The 22162-nt window shown below is 37.5% G+C and overlaps 3 protein-coding genes across 5 annotated transcripts; 2 read left to right on the forward strand and 1 right to left on the reverse strand.

The window, feature by feature from the left end:
• The first annotated feature begins 3000 nt into the window (after window positions 1-3000).
• On the forward strand, window positions 3001-5377 carry LOC126611660 (probable endo-1,3(4)-beta-glucanase ARB_01444). Its single transcript, XM_050280030.1, has one exon. It carries the CDS (start codon window positions 3134-3136, stop codon window positions 5216-5218), a length of 2085 nt encoding a protein of 694 aa, XP_050135987.1. The 5' UTR covers window positions 3001-3133; the 3' UTR covers window positions 5219-5377.
• A 3516-nt stretch (window positions 5378-8893) lies between these two features.
• On the forward strand, window positions 8894-12246 carry LOC126611486 (uncharacterized). The gene is made up of 5 exons (XM_050279781.1): window positions 8894-9264; window positions 9385-9434; window positions 10917-11040; window positions 11151-11258; window positions 11463-12246. Exons 1-5 carry the CDS (start codon window positions 9069-9071, stop codon window positions 12086-12088), a joined length of 1104 nt encoding a protein of 367 aa, XP_050135738.1. The 5' UTR covers window positions 8894-9068; the 3' UTR covers window positions 12089-12246.
• Window positions 12247-12429: 183 nt separating this feature from the next.
• LOC126611485 (serine/threonine-protein kinase PBL34-like) lies at window positions 12430-17268 on the reverse strand. Of its 3 annotated transcripts, none has more exons than XM_050279778.1 (6): window positions 16330-17262; window positions 14657-14994; window positions 14412-14547; window positions 13611-13747; window positions 13408-13531; window positions 12430-13274 (listed from the first exon to the last, which is right to left on the reverse strand). In XM_050279778.1, exons 1-6 carry the CDS (start codon window positions 16508-16510, stop codon window positions 12754-12756), a joined length of 1437 nt encoding a protein of 478 aa, XP_050135735.1. In that variant the 5' UTR covers window positions 16511-17262; the 3' UTR covers window positions 12430-12753. The 3 variants fall into 3 exon arrangements, with proteins under 3 accessions (XP_050135735.1, XP_050135736.1, XP_050135737.1); XM_050279779.1 differs by having other exon boundaries at window positions 14657-14991; window positions 16330-17259; XM_050279780.1 differs by having other exon boundaries at window positions 13008-13288; window positions 16330-17268.
• Between the last annotated feature and the right edge of the window lie 4894 nt (window positions 17269-22162).

Raw genomic sequence — 22162 nt, forward strand, 5'->3', positions numbered from 1 at the left:
TATAAATTTGTTTGGAGCCAATTTTGCATGCACTCGGCGCATATACTATAAGTTGTGGGATGAAGGAACATTAAGGATCAGAATTGGTGTCTGGATAAAGGTTGAATCAATCACATAATCAATCTATTTAGAATCCTAATTAAGTCAAAGAGGGGGCACCAGACTCGGCGGCGGTAGAGTTTCCAAAATTCCGAGTATATTTAGAGAATATGCTGAGAAATTGAAATATTATCATAATTTTACAACTCAATAGACTTGACCATCACGAAATTCAAGTATGAGGTTTTGCAATGTGGAGTGGACCTTGAGCTCAACACACAAATCAACTCTATGAGAAACCCTTGCTTTACGCAAAACCTTCTCATACCCTGAGAAAAACACTAATTTATTCATTGACCTCCATCATCACACATTCAGTTCGGTTGAACATCATTGAGTTGACAAATTGGCTCCATATTCAATTCGGTTGAACATCATTGGAGTCGTAAAATCAGTCAGTGGCCTCAGAGTATTTTCAATTTGGTTAAACAACACCACTTCTATTTTAGTTGGTTATCTATCCAAATCTAAGCCGGCCAAGAGTCTACGATTCTCTCGCTAAAAAATGTCACTTCATGAGCTTTTTTGGCGAAGTGAGGTGTTCTATGAACGATTACTCACAAGTACATTTTAGAGTTTGGCATTCAGACGACCAAATTACTTTGACCATAAAAATGCTTATTTATTTTGAGTATCTTTGTCCTACAACCTAAGACCATCTCCAACCCTTGAGTTAAAACCTAAAATTTTTTTTACCGAGAAAATTTAGGTTTTAGCCCATAAACAGTTCTTCTACTCCAACCCTCTTGAGTTAAATTTTTTGCCCGATATTATTAAAGAATGAATTTAGGCTAATTTTTTTTTCTAAAGCAACCATTTTATATAATAAAAAAATTATGTAGAATAATTTTATTTTATTTTATGAACATTTTTACATATAAATATTTAGATTCCGATAAATATTTAAAAATCACTAAACCGACCATATGAAACTCATTAAACACATTGAAAGAATATGAAACAATGATACAAATGGTTTTAGAAGATGGTAGAAAGAAAAATTGGAAGAATTGTAGGAGAATAATAAATTTTGTGTGGAGGTTTGAACAAATCATAGGTATTTATAGAGTTTTTTGGTGAAATTTTGAGTTAAATATTTTTTTTATAGCTGTTGGATTTAATTTGGATCCTTAGTTTGTTTTTTATTTTTTATCGTTTTATATCTAAGCCATGAGATTAAAAGAATTTATAAATATAAAACTAAAAGAAAAAATTAAAGTTGAACCTGGACCGTTGAATTAGCCAATGAGCTTTTGGGTTCATATCTTTTGCCAACAAGTCCTTTATGTTTTGGAGACATGCCCACGTGCATAGGACCCAGCATGTTTACTTTTAAAAATGGGGTTTTTGAACATTAGTCCTTACAAAAGATTAAAATTTAAAAAAAACCTGGTGCTAGATTAAATATTTAATTTAATCCCTTGAATAGTGCTTTTATCAAAATTTACATTCAATTTTTGTTATTTAATGTGTATTTTTATTTAATCCCTCCATATTGAATTTTAATTTTATTAATATGCACATATTTAGTTTTTTAATTATAAATGAACGTAAATGAGAAAATATTAAAAGACATTTGTGATACAAAAATATATAAATATATAAGTGTACAGAAATAACTATGCCGAAATATATAGAATTGACTTTTTTTGTACCGAAATATTTGTACCTACATGATTGTACCGAAATATATTATAATTAACCTAAATGTATGTACCGAAATGTATTATTGAATTAATGTACCTAAATGTCAATACCAAAATGTATGTACCAAAATGTACGTACCGAAATGTATGTACATAAATGTCAATACCGAAATGTATGTACCTAAATATCAATACCGAAATGTATGTACCAAAATGTAGGTACCTAAATGTATTTACCGAAATATAATATATTGAATTAATGTACCTAAAAGTCAACTCAAATATGTGTACCAAAATGTACGTAACGAAATGCATTATATTGATCAATGTAACTATATGTGTGTACCAATAGATATACCGAAATATTCAAATATATTAATGTACCTAAATGAATAACATACAAAATTGTTATCGGAATATATATTATAAAAGAATTAGTTACCTAAATGTAGACATTAAAATATATTATGAGGAATGAAATAAAAATTAAATTTAAATGTAATTGATACATTAAAATAAAAATAAATAAATAAATAAAACATCAAAATATAACTAATAAATGATATGATTAAATGTACTAGGGACTAAAATTGGATTTTAATCTTACACAAGGTTAAAATCTAAAACTCATATTTTTTAAGGATTAAAATGAAGTTTTCTATTTAAAAATAGGGGGAGTGAGATTCGCGTGAAAAAGCTTGTGGGTGGTCAGTGCTAGGCGCATTCAGTCGAACTAGTGGGTTTAAAACTCAAAAGATGGCCGGTATTTGGTCCAATTTTGAGTTTTAACCCAAAACCAAATTTTTGACCAAGAGTTGGAGTGAAATTGGGTGGGTTTAGAAGTCAAATTTTGAGACTTATTCTAAGAGTTGATGATGGTCTAACCGTCTAAGTGATGGAAAAATGAAGTTTATTAAGGAACACAGATCCTCTCCGGATCTGTGCAATTGGAGCTCGAAGATCAATAAATTCGGATTATTGAAATTTGATTCAACGACTATAATTATTATAATTTTTAGAACGGTTCTGTGTTTGTAACCGTTGAATCAAATTTCAATGGTACAGATCCATTGATTCCCGGGCTCTGGTTGCACAGATCCGGAGAGGATCTGTGTTTTGATGTGCACCTGTGTTTTGAGATTAAAAAAAAAAAAGAAAAAAAAAGGCTAGTTTTCTGAAGCTGTCTTTTGCTGGTTGAGTTTTCTGACTTTTTTCACCCACAATTGTGAAAAAAACTGATCTAAGAAGTTTACCAAACACTAAATAGCAGCAGCTTTTTTCTCAAAATTTCAGCACTACCAAACTGGTACATAGTCAGATAGTCTTGTGCAATTTTTCATGAATGAATATGCAATTTAAGATGTTTACCAAACCTTGTGCAATTTCTCATGAATGAATATGCAAAAACAAACATGAAAATCAACATGCTTTCTTCTCTTGCTCTCGTCGTCTGCGCACTCTGTTTTTCGGCGTTGATTCCGCTGGCTACCCCCGCCCCATTTCTCTTCCCGGAAGCTCAGTCCACCATCCTCCCCGACCCTTCCACCTTCTTCGCCCCGAACCTCCTCTCATCCCCGCTCCCCACCAACTCCTTCTTCCAAAACTTTGTCCTCAATAATGGCGACCAACCTGAATACATCCACCCCTACACCATCAGATCAGCCAACTCTTCCCTATCTCTCGCTTACCCGTCTTTCTCCTACAACTCTACTGCCGTATCCACAACCCCGTTCGAAGCTGACCTCACCATCTTCGCGTCCAATTCAAACAAGAACGGCCACCATGTAGTCTCCGACTTCAACGATTTGAGTGTGACATTGGACTTTCCCTCCTCCAACCTCCGCTTCTACCTGGTTCGGGGAACCCCCTTTCTCACCTGCTTTGTTTATCGCCCCACGTCGGTTTCTTTATCGACCAATCATAAGATTGTCTCGGCATCCTCAGCGAGTGGCTCAAACACCAAGTTCATCGTCAAGCTCGACAATTATCAGACATGGCTAGTATACACATCCTCCCCAACTGAATTAATTGACAGCGACTCATCCACGTTATCTTTAAAAAAAATTTCTGGGATTATTCGTGTTGCTGTAGTGCCGGATCCTGATCCTAAATCTGAGAAAGTTCTCGACCACTTCAGTTCTTGTTACCCGATTTCTGGTGCAGCTGTGCTCGAAAACTCAAATACTTTGTCGTACAAATTTGAAAAGAAAGGTGGAGATTTGCTTGTGCTAGCTCATCCTCTCCATCTCAAGCTTCTGTCCAATGCTACTGTTTTGCAAAATTTTAAGTACAAAAGCATCGACGGTGATTTGGTTGGCATTGTTGGTGATTTGTGGCTGTTAGCACCGAAGCCTATTCCAGTCACTTGGAATTCCGTTGGAGGTGTAAAAAAGGATGCGATTTCTGAGATCAAATCTGCTATTCGTCGAGATGTTGACGCCCTTAGTTCAACAGAATCAAGTACCAAATCTTCATACTATTACGGGAAATTAGTTGCTAGAGCGGCGAGGCTGGCTCTGATTGCCGAGGAGGTAGCTTGTTCTGATGTGATCCCTGCGATTAGGACATACTTGAGCGATAAAATTGAGCCGTGGTTGGACGGTGCTTTTAGCGGCAACGGATTTTTGTATGACAAAACATGGGGTGGAATTATTACCAAATCCTCCAGAACTGATCCAACTGCTGATTTCGGGTTTGGTATTTATAACGATCACCATTTTCATCTGGGGTACTTTATATATGGGATTTCCGTGTTAGCAAAGATTGATCCTATATGGGGAGAGAAGTACAAGCCTCAAGCATACTCGCTCGTGGAGGATTTTCTGAACAAGGGCAAGCAATCGAATCCAAATTACGCTCGTCTGAGATGCTTTGATCTTTATAAAATGCACTCGTGGGCGGGAGGGTTGACAGAATTCCCAGACGGGAGGAATCAAGAGAGCACGAGTGAGGCAGTTAATGCCTACTATGCAGCTGCTCTAATGGGGAAAGTTTATAAAGATGCGCAACTTGAGGCCACCGGTTCGCTGCTTGCTGCATTAGAAATTCAGGCAGCTCAAATGTGGTGGCATGTGAGAGAGGGAGGAAAGAATCAAATTTACAAGAAAGGTTTCGCGAAGAAAAATCGGGTTGTGGGAATTTTATGGGCCATCAAGAGAGACAGCAAGCTTTGGTTTGCGACTGCAAAGGCAAAAGAAGCCAGACTTGGAATCCAAATGCTGCCTATTTTGCCAGTTACTGAGGTACTGTTCTCTGATGAGGGGTTTGCTAGTGAGCTAGTGAACTGGGCATTACCGGCGTTCAGGAGGAAGGGAGTCACGGACAGATGGAAAGGATTTGGGTATGCATTACAAGGGATGTACGACAAAGAACGCGCTTTGGAGAAGATTAGAAGCTTGAAAGATTTCGACGATGGAAACTCCCTTAGTAATCTGTTATGGTGGATTCACAGTAGATCAACTTCTGTGGGTTAATTTTTTCTTGCATGTGCATGTGGTCAAATATCTTAACGGACAGAGCGTTAGGTTTCTATTCATACGTCTTAGATTTGAAACTCACATTTGTCTTAATTATTGTAATAGTTTCGAACTCTTCTTTCTTCCTTTAATATTAATAAAATTGCTTTAATAAAACTATTCTTGTATGAAAGTTCTTCTTCTTTATTTATTTATTTATTTTTCTAAAATTGATTGGTATTGGTGATATTTTATTTATCTAGTTATGCATTATCGTTTAGTAGGTACCACAATTGGATTGCTACCTTTCGCAAAGCAACACAAACGGCTACACGAAAAAGGAAGGAATATCCGTATGGGAATCAACTGGTTGTCAGTTTGTTTTGGTAGCCTGCCTGTCACTCAGTTTTGAACTTTTAATATGTGCCATTCTTTTCTCTTATCAGCCCATGCTTGCAATTAGAGGGCCCAATAGTCAACATCTCCGGCTGCTTTGCTTCTTGGATGGCAATTGGCAAATACTTGTGTTCTGCCCTTCTTTTGATTTCCCTCGTCACGGTATCAGGCCACGTAACGAGTAAGATAAAAAGAATAAATGTATCGTTGTTACATGTAAGAATCTCTCAGCGTGAATGTCCCAACGATGATTTTTCTCAACTTGCTTGGTGGGTCCATGTCACATCTGGTTAGAGTACTTTTCAAATCTAAAAGCCTTAGCACCTAATGTTTTACTAATGAGGATGATGCTTATTTTATTGCATCGTAATCATGATTTGCAGACAAAAACCAAAAAATTTAGGGTGTCACGGCTGTCTTTATATGACATAAACAGTCAAGACTTGAGGATCACAGGTAATGGGAAGTCATCCTTATTCGATATTATCTTGCACATCATTGCTTAAACCCGAGCGATTAATGAATAAATTGCGTTATTAAACTCTTAATCTGTCTTATTATGAAGAATCTGCTCACATTGTTTGTAGGGTTGCCAAGTCAACACAACCGGCCATACAACCATAAGAGCTTAACCATAATGTACATAATGCCGTCTTTTCTCTGAATTGTTTTGTGTTCATACCCCATCTGTTACACTTCTACTCTTCCTCTGATCTTATCTGAAATGAACATTTTATTCAACAAAATCTCCATCACATATGTTCTACTTGTTTCATCGTTCTAGCCGCTACTGCGATTGCGAATGTTTCTGGTTCCGTGTCGAAGGAAAAGGTTGGTGTGTATGAGCTCAATAAGGGTGATCTTTCAGTAAAGGTCGCCAAACATTGTGATTACTCATCCTCCATGGATGCAAACCTAACTTCCACTTAGAAGCGGGATTACATATCCTCTCTTGATGCAAACCCAACTTCCATTTAGGCAAGAGAAAGAAGGAACACTCAAAATATTACAACTAATACTAGAAAATACTCAAAATATGACCAAGGGTGTTCATGGATATCCTGCTAAGGCTCCAAAAATTATTGAGGTGTTGTGGCGCCCGTCTTCTCAATCTTGGATCAAAGTAAATACTAATAGTGCTACAAGAGGTTCCTCTGGTGTGGCTGCATTTGGTGGTATCTTTCGTATTTTTACAAGTCATTTTCTTGGTTGTTTTGCGGGTTTAATTGGTTTGACCTCTTCTTTAAATGCCGAACTATGCGATGTTATCCATTGTATATCTTTAGCTTGGGACCAAAGTTGGCATTCATTATGGATTGAATGTGACTCCTCTTTGGTTGTTCACCTTCTTTCTTCAACTTCGCCTTCATGGAGACTTTTGGTTAGTTGGCATAACTGTCAAATTTTATTATCCTCCATGCAGGTTCAGATTTCTCATATTTTTAAGTAGGGTAATCAAGTTGCTGATTGTTTGGTCAATTATGGTGTTGATCACCCCGGTGTTCATTGGTGGAATTCATGCCCTCCTTGTGTTGCAACTGCTTATTCTCATAACCTTTCTAAGCTTCCTTGTTACAGGTTTTGCTAAAGAGGTTTTGACTTGTTTTCATAATTTCTTTAATGATTAGGGTTTGGCCTTATGTCCTCCTTGACATGTTGTATTTTTCTTGTTTATCAATAAATTATCCTCAAAGTCACTTCCTATGATAATAATGCTAGAGTGAGGTGGATTTTGCGGCCAAATTTAATTAATATATATATATATATATTATGATTAATAAAATAAAATGAAAAAAAAAAAACACTGCCTACACTATTTGAAGCTATTGTTGCTTCTTCTTATTTGATTTGATGTGATTAAACCTTATGGGGAGGGGGTATTTATACAAGAGGAAAATCTACTAAACACAAGACATAGTGACCACTCATCCTCCATGGATGCAAGCCTAACTTCCAATTAGAAGTGGGATTACTAATCCTCCATTGATGCAGTGGCCAATCTTACCTAACGATAGAAGGTTCCATAGGCTGGACCATTTATTTGTGTTTGATAACTTGGGCCCAAGACAAGTTTATAATTCAACATGATTATCATGGTATCTCCACAATTACATTCTGTGGTATGGAAGTACCTCATTTTTCATTTTGATCAGAAATTGATTGATATGGAAGTTCTCCATCTTTTATTTTGATCAGAAATTGATTGGTATGTGCGATCATTTATTTACTTTTGATTGGAACCAAAAGTTTGCAGCCTTTTTATGTTTATACCGGTGCAGTAATATCCCGTCTTATGAAAGTTTTTATTCTTTATTTATTTATTTATGTTAAAATTGATTGGTATTGGTAATAATTTATTTATCTAGTTATGCAATATCTTTTAGTAGGTACCTTTCCCAAAACAATACAAATGGCTGACATAAAAAAGGCCGATATCCTTAGGGAACCAACTGGTTGTGTCATTGCTTTCGTAGCCTGCCTCTCACACGGTTCTAAAATTTTAATATATGCCATTCTTCTCTCTTACAGGGACCCGGTAGTCAACATCTCCTGCCGCTTCGCTTCTCGGATAGCTAATACTTGTGTGCATACATTCCCTTCACTCCATCTTGCTCGTCACTGGATTAAATCACGTAAGGAGTGAGATAGGAAGAAGGGATATACCCTCGTTACATTGCGGAGCGAATGTCAATGATGTTTTTTCTCAATTTGCTTGGTAGGTACATGCCACATGTAGTCAAAAGTAACATTTCCAATTTTGCTTCTTATTGATGACAGAGAGTTTAATCCAAATCTAAAAACTTTAGCAACTAATACTTTACGAATGAGGATGATATTACTTTATTGCATGGTAGTCATGATTTGCAGACAAAAGCCAAAATCTTTGGGTGTCGTCACGGGTATCTTTTGTAAGACATACAGTCAAGACTTGAGGATCATGGGTCATGGAAAGTTATCTTATTCAATATTATCTTGCATATCATTGCTTAAAGCCAAGAGATTAATGAATAAATTGCGTTAATAAACTCTTAAGGCTCATTTAGAAGTGTTTTTAAAACGACTGAAAGACTTTTGAGGAAAACGTTTTTAAAACTAATTCTTAATAAAAATCCAAGTGAATCTTGAAAAAATATTTTAAGTGCTTTATGCAATAAGCACATATTTGGTACTTCTTTTAAAAAACACTTAAAGTGCTTCTAGAACAAAAAAAAACAATTAGGCCAAAAGCATTTACAATCGTTTAAAAACACTTACAAGCAAACTCTTAGCCTATATTATTATGTGACCACGGTTGGGCGGCTGAAGAATCTTCTCACATTGTTTGTAAGGTTACCAAGTCAACACAACCGGCTATACAACGATAAGAGCTTAATCATAATGTACAAACTGCTGCCTTTTCTCTAACTCGTTTCGTGTTCATATCCCATCCGTGACACTTCTACTCTTCCTTTGATCTCATCTGATATGAACCATGTTACTCAGCAAAATGTCCAACACTAGTGTTCTACTTTGTTTCATCGTTCTAGCCGCTTTCGCGATTGCGAATGCTTCTGGTTCCGAATCGAAGGAAAGGATTGGTGTGTATGCGCTCAAGAAGGGTGATCTTTCAGTCAAGTTCACCAACTGGGGTGCAACTATCATCTCCCTCGTCTTACCGGACAAAAATGGTTTGAGTTCATTTCTCGAATTCTATGAACTTTGATTTTACCTCGATAGTTTCCTGTTTCTCGAATTCTTGTGTTAACTTCTTTTCGGTTTTCCTGTTTCTTCCTTTCTGGTGTTTGCAGGAAAGCTTGCTGATGTAGTTCTCGGGTACGATTCCGTCAAAGAGTATACGGTGAGTTTTCTCTTTTCCTGTATTTTTTTTTTCTGTTTAGTGTTCTTGTTGTGGTGTTCCAAAGCTTCTATGAGGGATCCACACTGCTGTGTTTGTCTCATAGGGAGGACAATGTTAGTTTGGATTTTAGGCAAGAATTAATGTGGATGTGCTAGCTATGTTTAGTTGTTTTTATTTTCACATTAATCTTTGAAATGATTTGATTAGCTGGGCAGGGGAGCTGTAGGATGTGGTAATCTCTAGTCTTATTTTTATGGGAAATTGGCCGAAAAGGTGAAAATACAAATTTAAACGATAACTTTCAGTATTTGATCGGTATGTTGTTAATATTTTATCAAAATATTTGAGAGGTGTATGATTTATAAAATTATTATTTCAGTCAGTTTGTGTTAGAACCTAGCTCCACATCTTCTACAATTGCACAGAGAGATAGTAACAGAACAACAATATCATTTCATTCACCCCCTTCCTTCTCTTACAATGTACTATTTATACTCGTGCTCAACTCTAACTGTCACCACAAGATGATGCCATCTGGCATCCTAACAGTTTGTCTATTTTTTATTAAATGATTTCTTATTCTTGAATCAACCAAATCTACATTTCTTGAATGTCATGGAAAATTTGTAAAATTGTGATTAACCCCAGCTGGAAATTTATCTGTAGTCAAGGAAAATGCAGGCAAGATTTTAAGTCAATGGTCAAGTTTTTCCTAATCTTGAAACAAAAAAAGTTGTCCATTTGAAAAGTTCTAGGGAAACACACTCCTTAAATTAATACAACTAGAGAAGTGATGAGGGGACTCTCTCAAAGTGACTCTCATGGACTCTCTATCACCTCAAAAACGTCAATTTTGTTGCCAACATTATAAAACATTGTGCAAAGTATGAGGTGACAAAGAATCTATGAAGAGTCCCATTTTTTTGAGAGTCCCTTAGCATTTCTCATACAACTAACCACATGGACAGAGTTTTTGGTTCCTGCACTTCTGCTACTCACAACAATTGTTTTTAACCAATCATTCCATATAAAACCAAAAAAGGATCATGCTATGCAGAATGCAGAGCAAGTTGAAGGTGTGCAAATCTAAGTCTTGACCTGGGTTTTTTGTTTTGGTCTATATTTAAATAGTTACTATATTGTAGATACTTGAATGATGATTTACAGTAACACGTGAATCGAAGTGGTTGGTTGACCTGTGTGTTTGTCCTGTAACTCGAGAAAAACTTACGTGCACTAGAATGTTAAAGTGGTGGTTTGCATTTTTCATGATCCTCTTATGTGGATTAGGATGGTGTTGATGGATAATTGCTTAGGGATCTCCAAGGCTTGTTTTGTTTAGGGTTTTTGACCCTCCTATTTTACCAAAAAAAAAAAAGAAAAGTGACGGTATTTCAAATCTACCACTTGGGTCCCACCTTGCTTTTTACTCCTGCAACTGTCTAATTGCTTCTGTTTTCATTGTGATTTGCAATTTTGCAGAATGATACTTCTTACATCGGTTCTGTCGTTGGACGGGTTGCTAACAGAATTGGAGGAGCTCAATTTACGTTAAATGGAACTCACTACAAGCTAGTTGCTAATGAGGGAAAAAACATACTTCATGGTATATACATTAATCTTGTTTTAACTTGAAACTAATCTTGTTTTAATCTGTGTTTTAGCTTAATACCTGCAACTTAATTTACCTTATTGAATTGGTTAACTGAATGTCAGGTGGCAAAAAAGGATTCAGTGATGTTGTCTGGAAAGTGAGAAAGTACAAGAACGAAGGCCATTCTCCTTCCATTGCCTTCACCTATCATAGTGCCGATGGCGAACAAGGTATACGCAACTTCACTACGTTCGCTTTTGTATGTGGTCTAGATGCTACTGTGACGGTTTCCCAAGCAAATCAAGCATTGTTATGCTTTTGAACTTTCCAACATTGACCATACATGATTTAATTTGGATACTGCTACAATGACATCTCATTGCATAAAAGTTCTCGTTCTGCACACTGAATTCATTGTTACATAATCTGTGCAGGATTTCCCGGCGATGTGCTAGCTACCGTGAGCTATACCCTCACTGGAGACAACCAACTGAGCATAAAAATGAAAGCTAAGGCTCTAAACAAACCGACACCGGTCAGTCTAGCTCAACACACCTACTGGAACCTCGGCGGTCACAACAGTGGCGATGTTCTGTCCCAAGACGTCACGATCTTTGCCTCTCATTACACTCCCGTCGACAGTCACCTCATTCCCACCGGCAAAATAGCTTCTGTAAAAGGAACCCCGTACGACTTCCTCAAGCCTGATGCTGTGGGAAGCAGGATCAACAAGCTGACTAGCGGTTACGACATCAACTACTGCCTCGACAGCAGCGGTGTAGGCAACAAACTGAGGCCTGCCGCGGTGGTGCACGACAAGAAGTCCGGGAGGGTTTTAGAGCTGTCGACGAATGCGCCCGGCTTGCAGTTCTACACGAGTAACTCTCTCAAGGATGTGAAGGGGAAAGGAGGGTTTGTGTATGAACCGCATGCAGCGTTGTGTTTGGAGACTCAAGGGTTTCCGGATTCTGTCAATCACCCTAATTTCCCTTCCACAATTGTGACTCCCAAAAAGCCTTACAAGCATTTTATGCTTTTTAAGTTTTCAATTAAAGCTTAAATTAGCTTCATACGTCTCATGAGTTTCGTGGCTAAAAGAGGAATGTCACTATTCTCACCTTTTGTGATTTGAATTTCTTGTAAGAGTAGGTTCTAGGGAATGAATAAATGTAATGATTAAATGCATTGATCTGGACATAATTCGAAGATTTTTCCCCAGCGCGTCATGGCATGTTTGCTTATTTAAAATAGGAAACTCGTGGTTAAAGTTTAATAACAATCAACCAAGTGCGTGTGCGCAATTGTCCACCGCGGATGTGTTTACTGCTTCGAAACTTCAAGCAGTTTCATGCACATCAACGGTTGGCAATTGCTCAGGCAGTTCACGTTTGACACAAATAATTCAATGAGAAACACAGATTGCAGATTACCGACAAGGGCAGTTACTGACGAAGAAACAAGAAAACATGAAACCTTTTTCACTGCACATACAACAAGCATCTTTAAGATTCTTTTCTTTGGTAAATTTCTATGCTCAATATCTATGTCTAGCCATACAAGTTAAGCTTGATGACAAAACCCTATAAACTCGACTCTCCGAAGAACACACTGACATTCGACTCAGATAAAACAACTGAGGTCTTTTCTTTTCTCACTCTGTCCCATTCCTTAAACGATAACTTCTGACGAAAGGAAACGAAATGGAAAACTAACGGGAGCTCAATCTTACGATTGTGCAGATTGCGCAATAGGTCTGGGTGATCGGTTAAGATGGTTTAGGTGATATGGTGAGGCATGCGGACCATTTGGCATGGATCGGGTTCTGGTTGGTTGTCCATTCCTTGAAACCCCAGCCAGCCCTCTGCTGCCATTTCGAGAATTTGGATTGGACCCAGGAGCTTGTAAGGCTTGGTAGTAAGATGAGGAGCAGGCCATGTCTTTGAGATCGGGAAGAGGCTTCAGCACTTCAACAACTTCACTCATCAGGGGTCTAGCCTTGGGGTCACGGCTAAGACAACGGGCAGCCAAATGAAATGCCTTCTGAGCACCTTTGATAGAGAAGCGGCCTTCAATTCGAGGATCTACTAGACGATAGAACCTTCGCCTGTCTCTCAGATGCGGGTGTGCCCACTCAACCAAGTTATGCTCCCCTTTGGGTCGGTTTTTGTCCATAGATCTTTTACCAACCAACATTTCAAGCAGAACCACCCCGAAGCTATACACATCACTTTTTGAAGTGAGGTGTCCTGATAGAAGATGGCTTGCATTATATAAATTAGTTTACATTCCACAAAAGCAAAAGAGCATAAATAATGAGATGCAGTAAGCACTGTTGAGACCAAGGCAAAAAAGATGATTCATACAGTTTATGATACCAACCTGTCATTACATACTCTGGGGCTGCATAACCGTAAGTGCCCATAACTCGGGTGGAGACGTGAGTTTTGTCTCCCTCTGGAGCATCTTTGGCGAGCCCAAAATCAGAAAGCTTGGCAGTGTAGTCCTGGAAGAATAAATCATTGATTAGAAGAATAGGTATCAGGTAAAAACAAAGACATTCGAACCTGAACTCAGTAACACACCGCATCCAGCAATATATTAGATGTTTTGAAATCTCGATAAATCACTGGCCTTTCGGCTTCCTCATGAAGAAAGGTAAGACCCTTTGCAGCGCCAAGAGCTATTTTCATCCGGATAGACCAAGGGAGCGGCCAGGACTCTGAAATTGGGGAAAAAATAGTACTGAAGTATAAAAAAATCAAACAACCAGAACTTACACTGCAGACTCTCATTCACATCTAACTTTTGTTTTTTGTTTTTTCAGGAAACATCTCACGGAAATTTTTTCAGGTGTGGCAACTTAAACTCGAGCATTCTTACCACCTCACCACATTTAATCATGACGTGGATCCAACTTTGGTAAGTTTTAACCCCTTTCTTTATGTAGATGTAAATTAACAGTAGGAAATAAATCGTAATCCACAACCTCCAAACATGAATTTAAGATTGTATTATCACAATTTGCATATGAATAGCATCTAAAACATAGAAACTTTTCATTCCTAAGACAAGCACTTTCAAACACACTATAACAAGCTAAAAACTTCAAGGACCTGTGTTAAAACAGCATCCACACACGTCAACGCTAATACTAATAGAAAACCGGTCACCAAAAAATACAACCACCATCATCCTTATGTCCCTCTGCATCACATTAAACTCTATCCTAGGTTAAATTCAGTGGGAGTCACAGTAGTTCAAATCACTCGCAAGCATTAAAAGGTGAACATAAATCTTCAAGCCAAAAGAAAATACACATCTAAACACTTGTCACAAGGAAGACCAAATTCAAATTTCGAGCAGATATAGTTTTGAGTACATACTTCTAAAGAGGTGATTCTCCAAGCTTCCCCGAGGCATAAACTCATATACAAGTAACCTTTGATCATCCTCAATGCAATAACCATATAGTTTGACTAAATTAGGATGAAGTAGGTCGCCAAGATAATTAACTTCAGCCTACAACATGGAAAAGACAAAACATCATTCGTCATCCACGAAGGAGAAACAAACACCCCATAATTCTAATTAGTGGTAACGGACAAAAAATGATAATGAGGTTCCATACCAGCCATTCTTTATGACCTTGAAGTCCGTCATGGTTCAGAGTCTTTACGGCAACTGCAAGCCCACCTCCAGGTTTTACTGGAGCAGTTCCATGTTCGTCAATCCAGCCTTTAAATACACAACCAAATCCACCTTCGCCCAGAAGATTCACAGGTCTAAAATTCTTTGTTACAGACTTGAGCTCATCAAAGGTGAACTTTCGTAGCTGGGAAGCAACTTTCAGTTCCTCAGCTGCCTTAGGAGTAGGCACAGTACTTCCTGTGTTACTGGTGGTTGAAGACAAAGCAACTGGAGCACCTGGTTGGTCTTTGATCGATTCATGTGTACCTTTACTTTCTGCTGGTTCACAAATGACACCACATCAAATCATTAGGTATAATTTAAGACAACCAGCTTAGCCTTATATAAAGAGTAGGCACAGATTCTAAATTTGGCATGACTAGGATATATGATATGCATTGATAGAGAAGTCTGCATATTTATCAAGCATTGATGAGGTATTTTATACACCAGAACTCGTAATAGGAAAATGCTCTGCCAATGTGAGTATCCCGTTAAATGGTTTCCTCATTTAATTATTATTTTTTATTATCGGAAGCATACTCTGTGGATATGCTAAATTGTTTACGGATTAACATCTAGATGATCATAAAAAAATTGGACACGGCTATTTGAAGGAGTAGGTGACCATGACTAGAGCCCTCCCTGCTAAAGATAAGATTGCTAAACAGTTAACCGGACACAGGTAACACAGAGTTCCACCTACGTTACTTTCATGAAAGAGTTTTGTTTCAGTCAGATGTCCACGTGCACGTGGAGAGTAACTATCATCGCCGTTACAAAATGTGCATACAGAGACGTGTCTCATCACATTAGAGATGCATTAATTGTCAAGACAACTCTAAAATCTTCCGCTAAAACTGGAAACATTATCATTTCACAATAGCGCACAGCGAACAGCCAAATTAACACATGCACAGAATTTATACAAAACAATGAAAGGGTACACCTGTGTATCCCTCTTACCCCGCATCCAGAGACACGAGTCAAAGAATAAACTAGCCGCATTTCATAAGCACAGAGCGAATCAAACACGTGCCAGCATTTATCCAAAACCACAAAAGAATGATCTAGCCCTATATCCTTATGTTTGGGAGCATCCAGAAAACACAAGTCCAATTCGAATCTAGATAACAGAACATACTTAAAAAGTCAAAATCAAACGTGCTGGAAATGTTTAGGCAAGTTGGAATGTTCGGTAGAATTGGTACAATTCTAATTCAAAATGTGAAGAACACCTCATGGTTGAACTTTCGAAAGTTCTTAGCCTTTCTTGATTAATAAACTACCAACTAAAGAAACCTTATCACTGGATAAAACCAAAACCCAGAAACAATGCACAAACAGATACAATCACAGAATGATCGATGTATCCAACCAGAATAACAAATACAGAACCAAATGAAGATTGATGAATAACATGATCACTTCAATTCTTTCACAAACATCTATATTCATGGCGCACCGACGTGCTAAATAACATGATCGCACCAGTACATTTTCAATGAATCAATCAAAATCTAATCTGCAGGTAAAACCATAAAAATTGGGACAAATTGTATAAGAAAAACGTCGTAAAACAAAACGAAATTTAAGGAATGAATTGAATTATACCATCTGGTGAGCTAGTTCCACTTGCAGAACTATTAAGTTTGGTCTTTGGAGACATGCACCTCCCCATGAACCTTAACTTCATCCAACACCCTGTCACTTCATCTTCGTCATCTTTCTTTTCCTTTCCCTTCGATTTCCCGACATTCTTAGCTTCAACAAAAGCATCAGGACCCAATTCCATGTTGTCAAAACTCAAAATTAATCCCCCGTTTGCGAAAATATATGAAATTTCACCAAAAAAACCGATCTGTCAATCCCCTTTGAAAACAACCAAATTATGAATTCAGAAAACAACTCTGAAAAAAAACAACCTCAAAAGAGAAAAACTGCCCAAAGAATCATAATTCTAGGAAACGCATTGGGTCCTTCGCAGATATGAGAATCCTGAATTCAGAAAAAAAAAACCCAAAAAACACTGAAACCAACTCGAAAAATCAAGCTTTTTGCTTCAAATCAAGACAAGAAAAACGACATGCATGCGAAAATGACGACCACCTAGTAAAATTTGCAGCTAAAACAGAGGAGAATGTCGGACTCGGAACGAAGAAAAAAACCCAGGAACAAAATCTCAGAGGGCGACGAGTTCTAAGAGAAAGAACACATTTTGCACTCGAAAACCATCACTTGGTCACTCGCAGCAAAACTAAAAAACAAAAACACACATTCACTGGCACAAAAAAGACGTAGAGACACGGAGACAGAACAGAAACAACTACTGAATCGCGTCGAGGTTAAGCTAACCAGAAACCTAAGAACAATGTGGTTTGGTTTGGTGAGAGAGAGAGGAGCCAAACGCGCGTTAAGCATGAAAAGGAGCGAAGGACAAGCGTGAGGAATGAGGAGGATGTTTGAGAGGGTTTTAAGGGAGAGAAACAAGAGAGAGGAGGGGGAACAAGAGGCAGTCACTCAGTGAGTGAGAAGAGATTTTTTAGTACGCCGATGACAAGATTTTAACATTAATTGTTATAATACAAATGCTCAGATACTTGAAAAAAAAATTATTTCAATCACTTATATACCGACATTTTAATGTACGGACTATGTTATAGCACATTGAAAATTTTCTAGTGAGTTATCCAAACAAACGGTTTGTTTGCCGTCCTCCAACTTGTGACTAAAACGTTACTATGCCAATTCTCGGTTGCCACATTTCATGTGTTTTTTGGCGAAAAAAGGAACATAAATTTTAAAATTGAAAAAGATAATTACAAATTTTGATGATGATGGATGCTCATGCAGATGCTCAACACATTGTTTGACTGCAAAATTATGGCGTTCTTAGGACTTAATTTGTCTTATTATTGCTAATTGGGATAAGGGTTTTTCTCTTTGGATTAGGCCAGTGTGTCCATCTCTTGTAGTTGAGTTTGAATTCCTTTTAATGTAGATTAGAGTAGATTTAAACATTCTAACAACGATGTTATTTAAACACATAAAATTAACATACTTGTTGACACACTTTATAGATGGTTTCTTCCATTATATGTCTGCACTAGTTTTGTGTGTCAAGTAGAAACATAAAACTGACAACATTACTGATACATACTCTAATACTAATGATCTCACGCCGTCCTAATGCTATTTAGACACATTTGATGACACACTCTAATGCAATTGACACATACAATGATAGGACCAACCTCATTAAATAGCGTGTTGAGCAATGTTAAATTGTTGTGCATCTAAATAGCTTTCTCAAAAAACAAGAAGACAAAAACAGAGGTTTTTTCCTTTTACTTTATCTTTTTGTGGTGTGGTTTTTATGGTGTTAACTTTCTGCTCGTTTTTTTTCAATTTCTGTTGAGGACACTTTAATGCATTCTTGTCGGATCTTTTTAACTTTTGTTGTTGTTTTTGTCGTGCAAGCCCAATTGCCATTTACAATTAGGGGATGCATGATCAACCGATTGGATTGTGAATTGAGATCTGTTTAGTTTAATTTCGCCTTACACCATCATCACTATTACTAATCTCACGATCTGTTTAGTTTAATTTCGCCTTACACCATCATCACTATTACTAATCTCACTTCTATATTATAGTGATATCAAATTAAACAGGTCTTCATGGGTACTCATTAATAACTCAATTTGCCACCTCTACTTACAACGGCTAATATCAGCACCATGCGCGAGTAAATGCACTTCTCTTCATAAGAAATTATGCTTTGACTAGTGCTATTCACACACCGCATTTTACTTCCTATATACTATTGTCAATTTTTGTCAATTGATCTTTTTCAAATGGGGCTTTCTTGCAGAAACGGCTATGCCGACTTTTAATAAGTCTCATATTCAACCAATTCTGAAAGCAAGGACTTTTGCTTCTGTGGTTTCCACCCCAACTAAAGATGTTCATCTCAGCCAACTTCCGACTCCAGTTGTGCTTGGCGACAAAACATATGTCAAAATTAGCAAGGATTTATACCAAGAACAGTTGAAGTTGTTTCAAAATAATCTCCTTGGACGTTTGCTCCTCAAAAAGGATTCTACGCCAATGAAGACCGGTGCTCTAAAATCTTGTTTAGAAGATGCATGGTGCCCTACTACACCATGGAACCTTGTTCCTATAAGTAAAGGTTATTTTGATATCCATTTCAATAAGGAAGATGATATGCGACGGGCATGGGGTAGCGGTACGTGTACTCTCGCTACTGGTTTATTCAGGTTATCAAAATGGACGCTAGATTTTTAACCAGGTGACGTTCTCCCTCAAACTCATGCTCAGTTATGGATTAAATTTTTTGGTTTGAGTCAGGAATATTGGCATCCTAGACACTTGATGGAAATTGTGAGAGGGGTTGGCACTCCCTTGCAACTAGATGTAGCTATAAGGGAAAGGCAATATGGTTATTATGCACGTATATTAGTTGATGTCAATCTTGCAGATGATTTACCTACATCCCTTATGGTTGAAAGAGAAAGTCATGGCTTCCTAGTTGAGGTGGTTTATGAAAATTTACTGCCTAAATGTAGTCACTATGGTTTGATAAGGCATTTGGTTAATAGTTGCAAACAACTTAAACAGATGCCGAGAGGTTGTTCTCGTAGCCAGACGCGGAATGTTGGTAACAAGGGGGACAACAAAATTGGAGATCACTCTCGGAGTCAACTGCACATGGAATATTGTCCCAAAAAGGATACGGCTACCAGTTAATGTTTTATGTGGGTCACATGCTTCTGAACCTCTTAAACATTGTTACCTGCCTTCAATACTGAAGGTAATGAGGCAGTGGTTGATGGTAATGACGAGCCCATTCTTCAGTCTCTGCTTGATACAGCGCCAATTGTCTCTGGTAATGATAATAATGTCATACTAACTCCCGATAATGCCCATATTCTCATAAACCAAGTTCTTGAACAGGTGGTCGATAAGGCCTTAAGGATTATTGCTCAAGTTGTGGTTAATTTTGAAAATGAAGAACATGGTATCCAATCCCTTGGGATATCTCATATTTGCAATTCTATGACCGGATCGTTGTCATCAGATGGATCACATTCTCAAAATGGTCATTCTTATGGTCAGCATTTCGGCAACACCGATGTCCCAAATAATTTTGGCCCGCAGGATCTTCATGACGACTCTAGCATTCCTCATGGCTTTGAACATGTTAAGACATTAGTTAAGGATGTTGTCGATATTGTTAATCACATAGATGGTTGTGATAAGGATGGTTTTACTCCTGTGTTATCTAACAGTAAAAAATAAATAAAAGCAGGTTACCAAGCTTAACCAACCCTCTGATAAACCCTATCCGAGTAGGGTCCGTGGAATACCAGCTCGTTATAAATAAAGATTATCTTCTGGAATATCCGTGGCATTGGTAATGATGACTCTCAGACAGAACTCTCTAACATCTGTCAGTTGCATCACCCGGATTTGGTTTGCATTGCGCAACCCATTGTGACTTTTAATTCTATTTCAGTTGCTTATTGGGACTCTTTAAATTTATCTGCTCTTACTTTTAATTCTAGAGGAACTCTTGCTCCCAATCTTTGGTTACTAACATCTTCAACTTGTGCAGACCCTTTAGTTATTTCTATATCTGATCAACAGGTTACTGTTCAGTGTACTTTTGATCATATCCCAAGTCAGTTCACCTTTGTTTATGCAAGCACTTCATCTATCAAAAGAAGAGACTAAGTTTATTACTCTGCACTCACAAACACAAGTTCCATGGATGGCTATTGGCGATTTCAATCTTATCCTTGGTGCCCACAAGCAGATGGAATGAGGTAGACCGTCTTAAACTTCATGCGCTGAGTTTAGTAACATGTCTTACTCTTGTAACTTTACTCACTTGAACATTTCTAGGGCAACTTTTACATGGTTTAATGGTTTGAGGTTTCATGGTCGCACAGAAAGAAGGTTAAATTGTTCTTTGTGTGATATAAGTTGGTTTGATTCTTGTCCTCACTTTAAATGCATAGTGTTGCCAAAGGTAGTATTAGATCATAACCCTCTTATCTTTTCTGGTTCAAAAGTTTTGAGTAGTGGTCATCGTCCTTTCCGTTTTCAATCAATGTGGGTTCAACATTCATCTTTTCGAGAAACTGTAACTTAGTGTTGGAGGAATATAGTTGCCTATGGTTATCCTATATTTATCATTCTGCAAAAATTGAAAGCTCTAAAAATCTATTTGCACCAATGGAACTTTTCAGTTTTTGGTGATGTCCATAATAAAGTGGCTGATGCTCGGCATAAACTCTTTATGATTCAACAGAGAATCTCAATTGAGGGTATCAATAATGATCTTTTCGAAGAGAAGATTGTCGCCAAGACTACAATAATGGAGTCTCTTAAAATGCAAGATGCCTTTTGGAAAGATAGAGCTCGTGTTAAGTGGTTGACTAAAGGGGATAGAAATTCTTCTTTCTTTCATGCCTATGCTTGTGTTAAATCCTCCAGCTCTCGTATCAGTTGTATTCTTGATGGAGATAATCTTTTTACTAATCCGCAGGCAATTGAGAACCATATTGTTAATTTCTATCAAACTTTGTTCAGTTCTTCTTTCATTCATTCAGGTATTGATAAGGTTTGTGAGGTCATTCAGCCAATGGTCACTGATTCTGAAAATGGTCTTTTATCTACATTACCTACTGATAAGGAAATTAAAAAGGCAGTTTTCTCTTTAAGTGCTTCTAGTGCACCCAAGCCAGATGGTTTTCCAAGTTTTTTCTATCACAATTGTTAGGATATTGTTGGCTTTGATGTTATTCAATTTGTGAAGCAATTCTTTCAATAGAATTGGTTATACCCTAATGCCAACAGTAATTTCTTGATTTTGATACCGAAGGTGAAATACGCTATTTCCATTACCCAATTTAGACCCACTGCTTTGGCAAATTTTCTTTTCAAGGTTATTCCCAAAATTTTGGCAGTTCGTCTTTCTCATGTTGTTCAACGCATTATTTCTCCTCAACAAGCTGCTTTTATACCTAGGTGACGTATCACAGATTGTATTGGCCTTGTTTCATAATGTTTCAATGTGTTTGACAAAAAATCTCGTGGTGGTAATATGAGAGTTAAAGTTGATATAGCTAAGGCTTTTGATACTTTAGATTGGTCATTTCTACTGCGGGTGCTTACAAACTTTGGGTTGTCCACTTGTTTTATAGACTGGGTTTCTACTATCTTAATATCTGCTAAATTGTACATCTTAATCAATGGTTCCCCGCATGGTTTTTTTTCTCTTGTTCTCAAGGAGTGCACCAAGGGGATCCTCTATCTCCGTTACTTTTTTGTCTAGCTGAGGAGGCTCTATCAAGGGGTCTAAGTAGTCTCCAACTTGATGGGCTTACTAAGCCAATTTTTGCCCCAAGTGGTTGTATTT

The sequence above is a fragment of the Malus sylvestris genome, chromosome 17, assembly GCF_916048215.2.
Source record: "Malus sylvestris chromosome 17, drMalSylv7.2, whole genome shotgun sequence".
Lineage (NCBI taxonomy): Eukaryota > Viridiplantae > Streptophyta > Magnoliopsida > Rosales > Rosaceae > Malus > Malus sylvestris.

What these genes read in the sequence shown, in the direction of transcription:
- LOC126611660 (XM_050280030.1), top strand. Translation starts at nt 3,134, where the DNA reads ATGAATGAATATGCAAAAACAAACATGAAAATCAACATGCTTTCTTCT.
- LOC126611486 (XM_050279781.1), top strand. Translation starts at nt 9,069, where the DNA reads ATGTTACTCAGCAAAATGTCCAACACTAGTGTTCTACTTTGTTTCATC. An exon ending in CGTCTTACCGGACAAAAATG is followed by an intron (nt 9,265 to 9,384) that starts GTTTGAGTTCAT and finishes TGGTGTTTGCAG; the next exon opens with GAAAGCTTGCTGATGTAGTT. An exon ending in GGGAAAAAACATACTTCATG is followed by an intron (nt 11,041 to 11,150) that starts GTATATACATTA and finishes ACTGAATGTCAG; the next exon opens with GTGGCAAAAAAGGATTCAGT.
- LOC126611485 (XM_050279778.1), bottom strand. Translation starts at nt 16,510, where the DNA reads ATGGAATTGGGTCCTGATGCTTTTGTTGAAGCTAAGAATGTCGGGAAA. An exon ending in TGGAACTAGCTCACCAGATG is followed by an intron (nt 14,995 to 16,329) that starts GTATAATTCAAT and finishes TTTGTGAACCAG; the next exon opens with CAGAAAGTAAAGGTACACAT. An exon ending in CTAATATATTGCTGGATGCG is followed by an intron (nt 13,532 to 13,610) that starts GTGTGTTACTGA and finishes TTATTCTTCCAG; the next exon opens with GACTACACTGCCAAGCTTTC.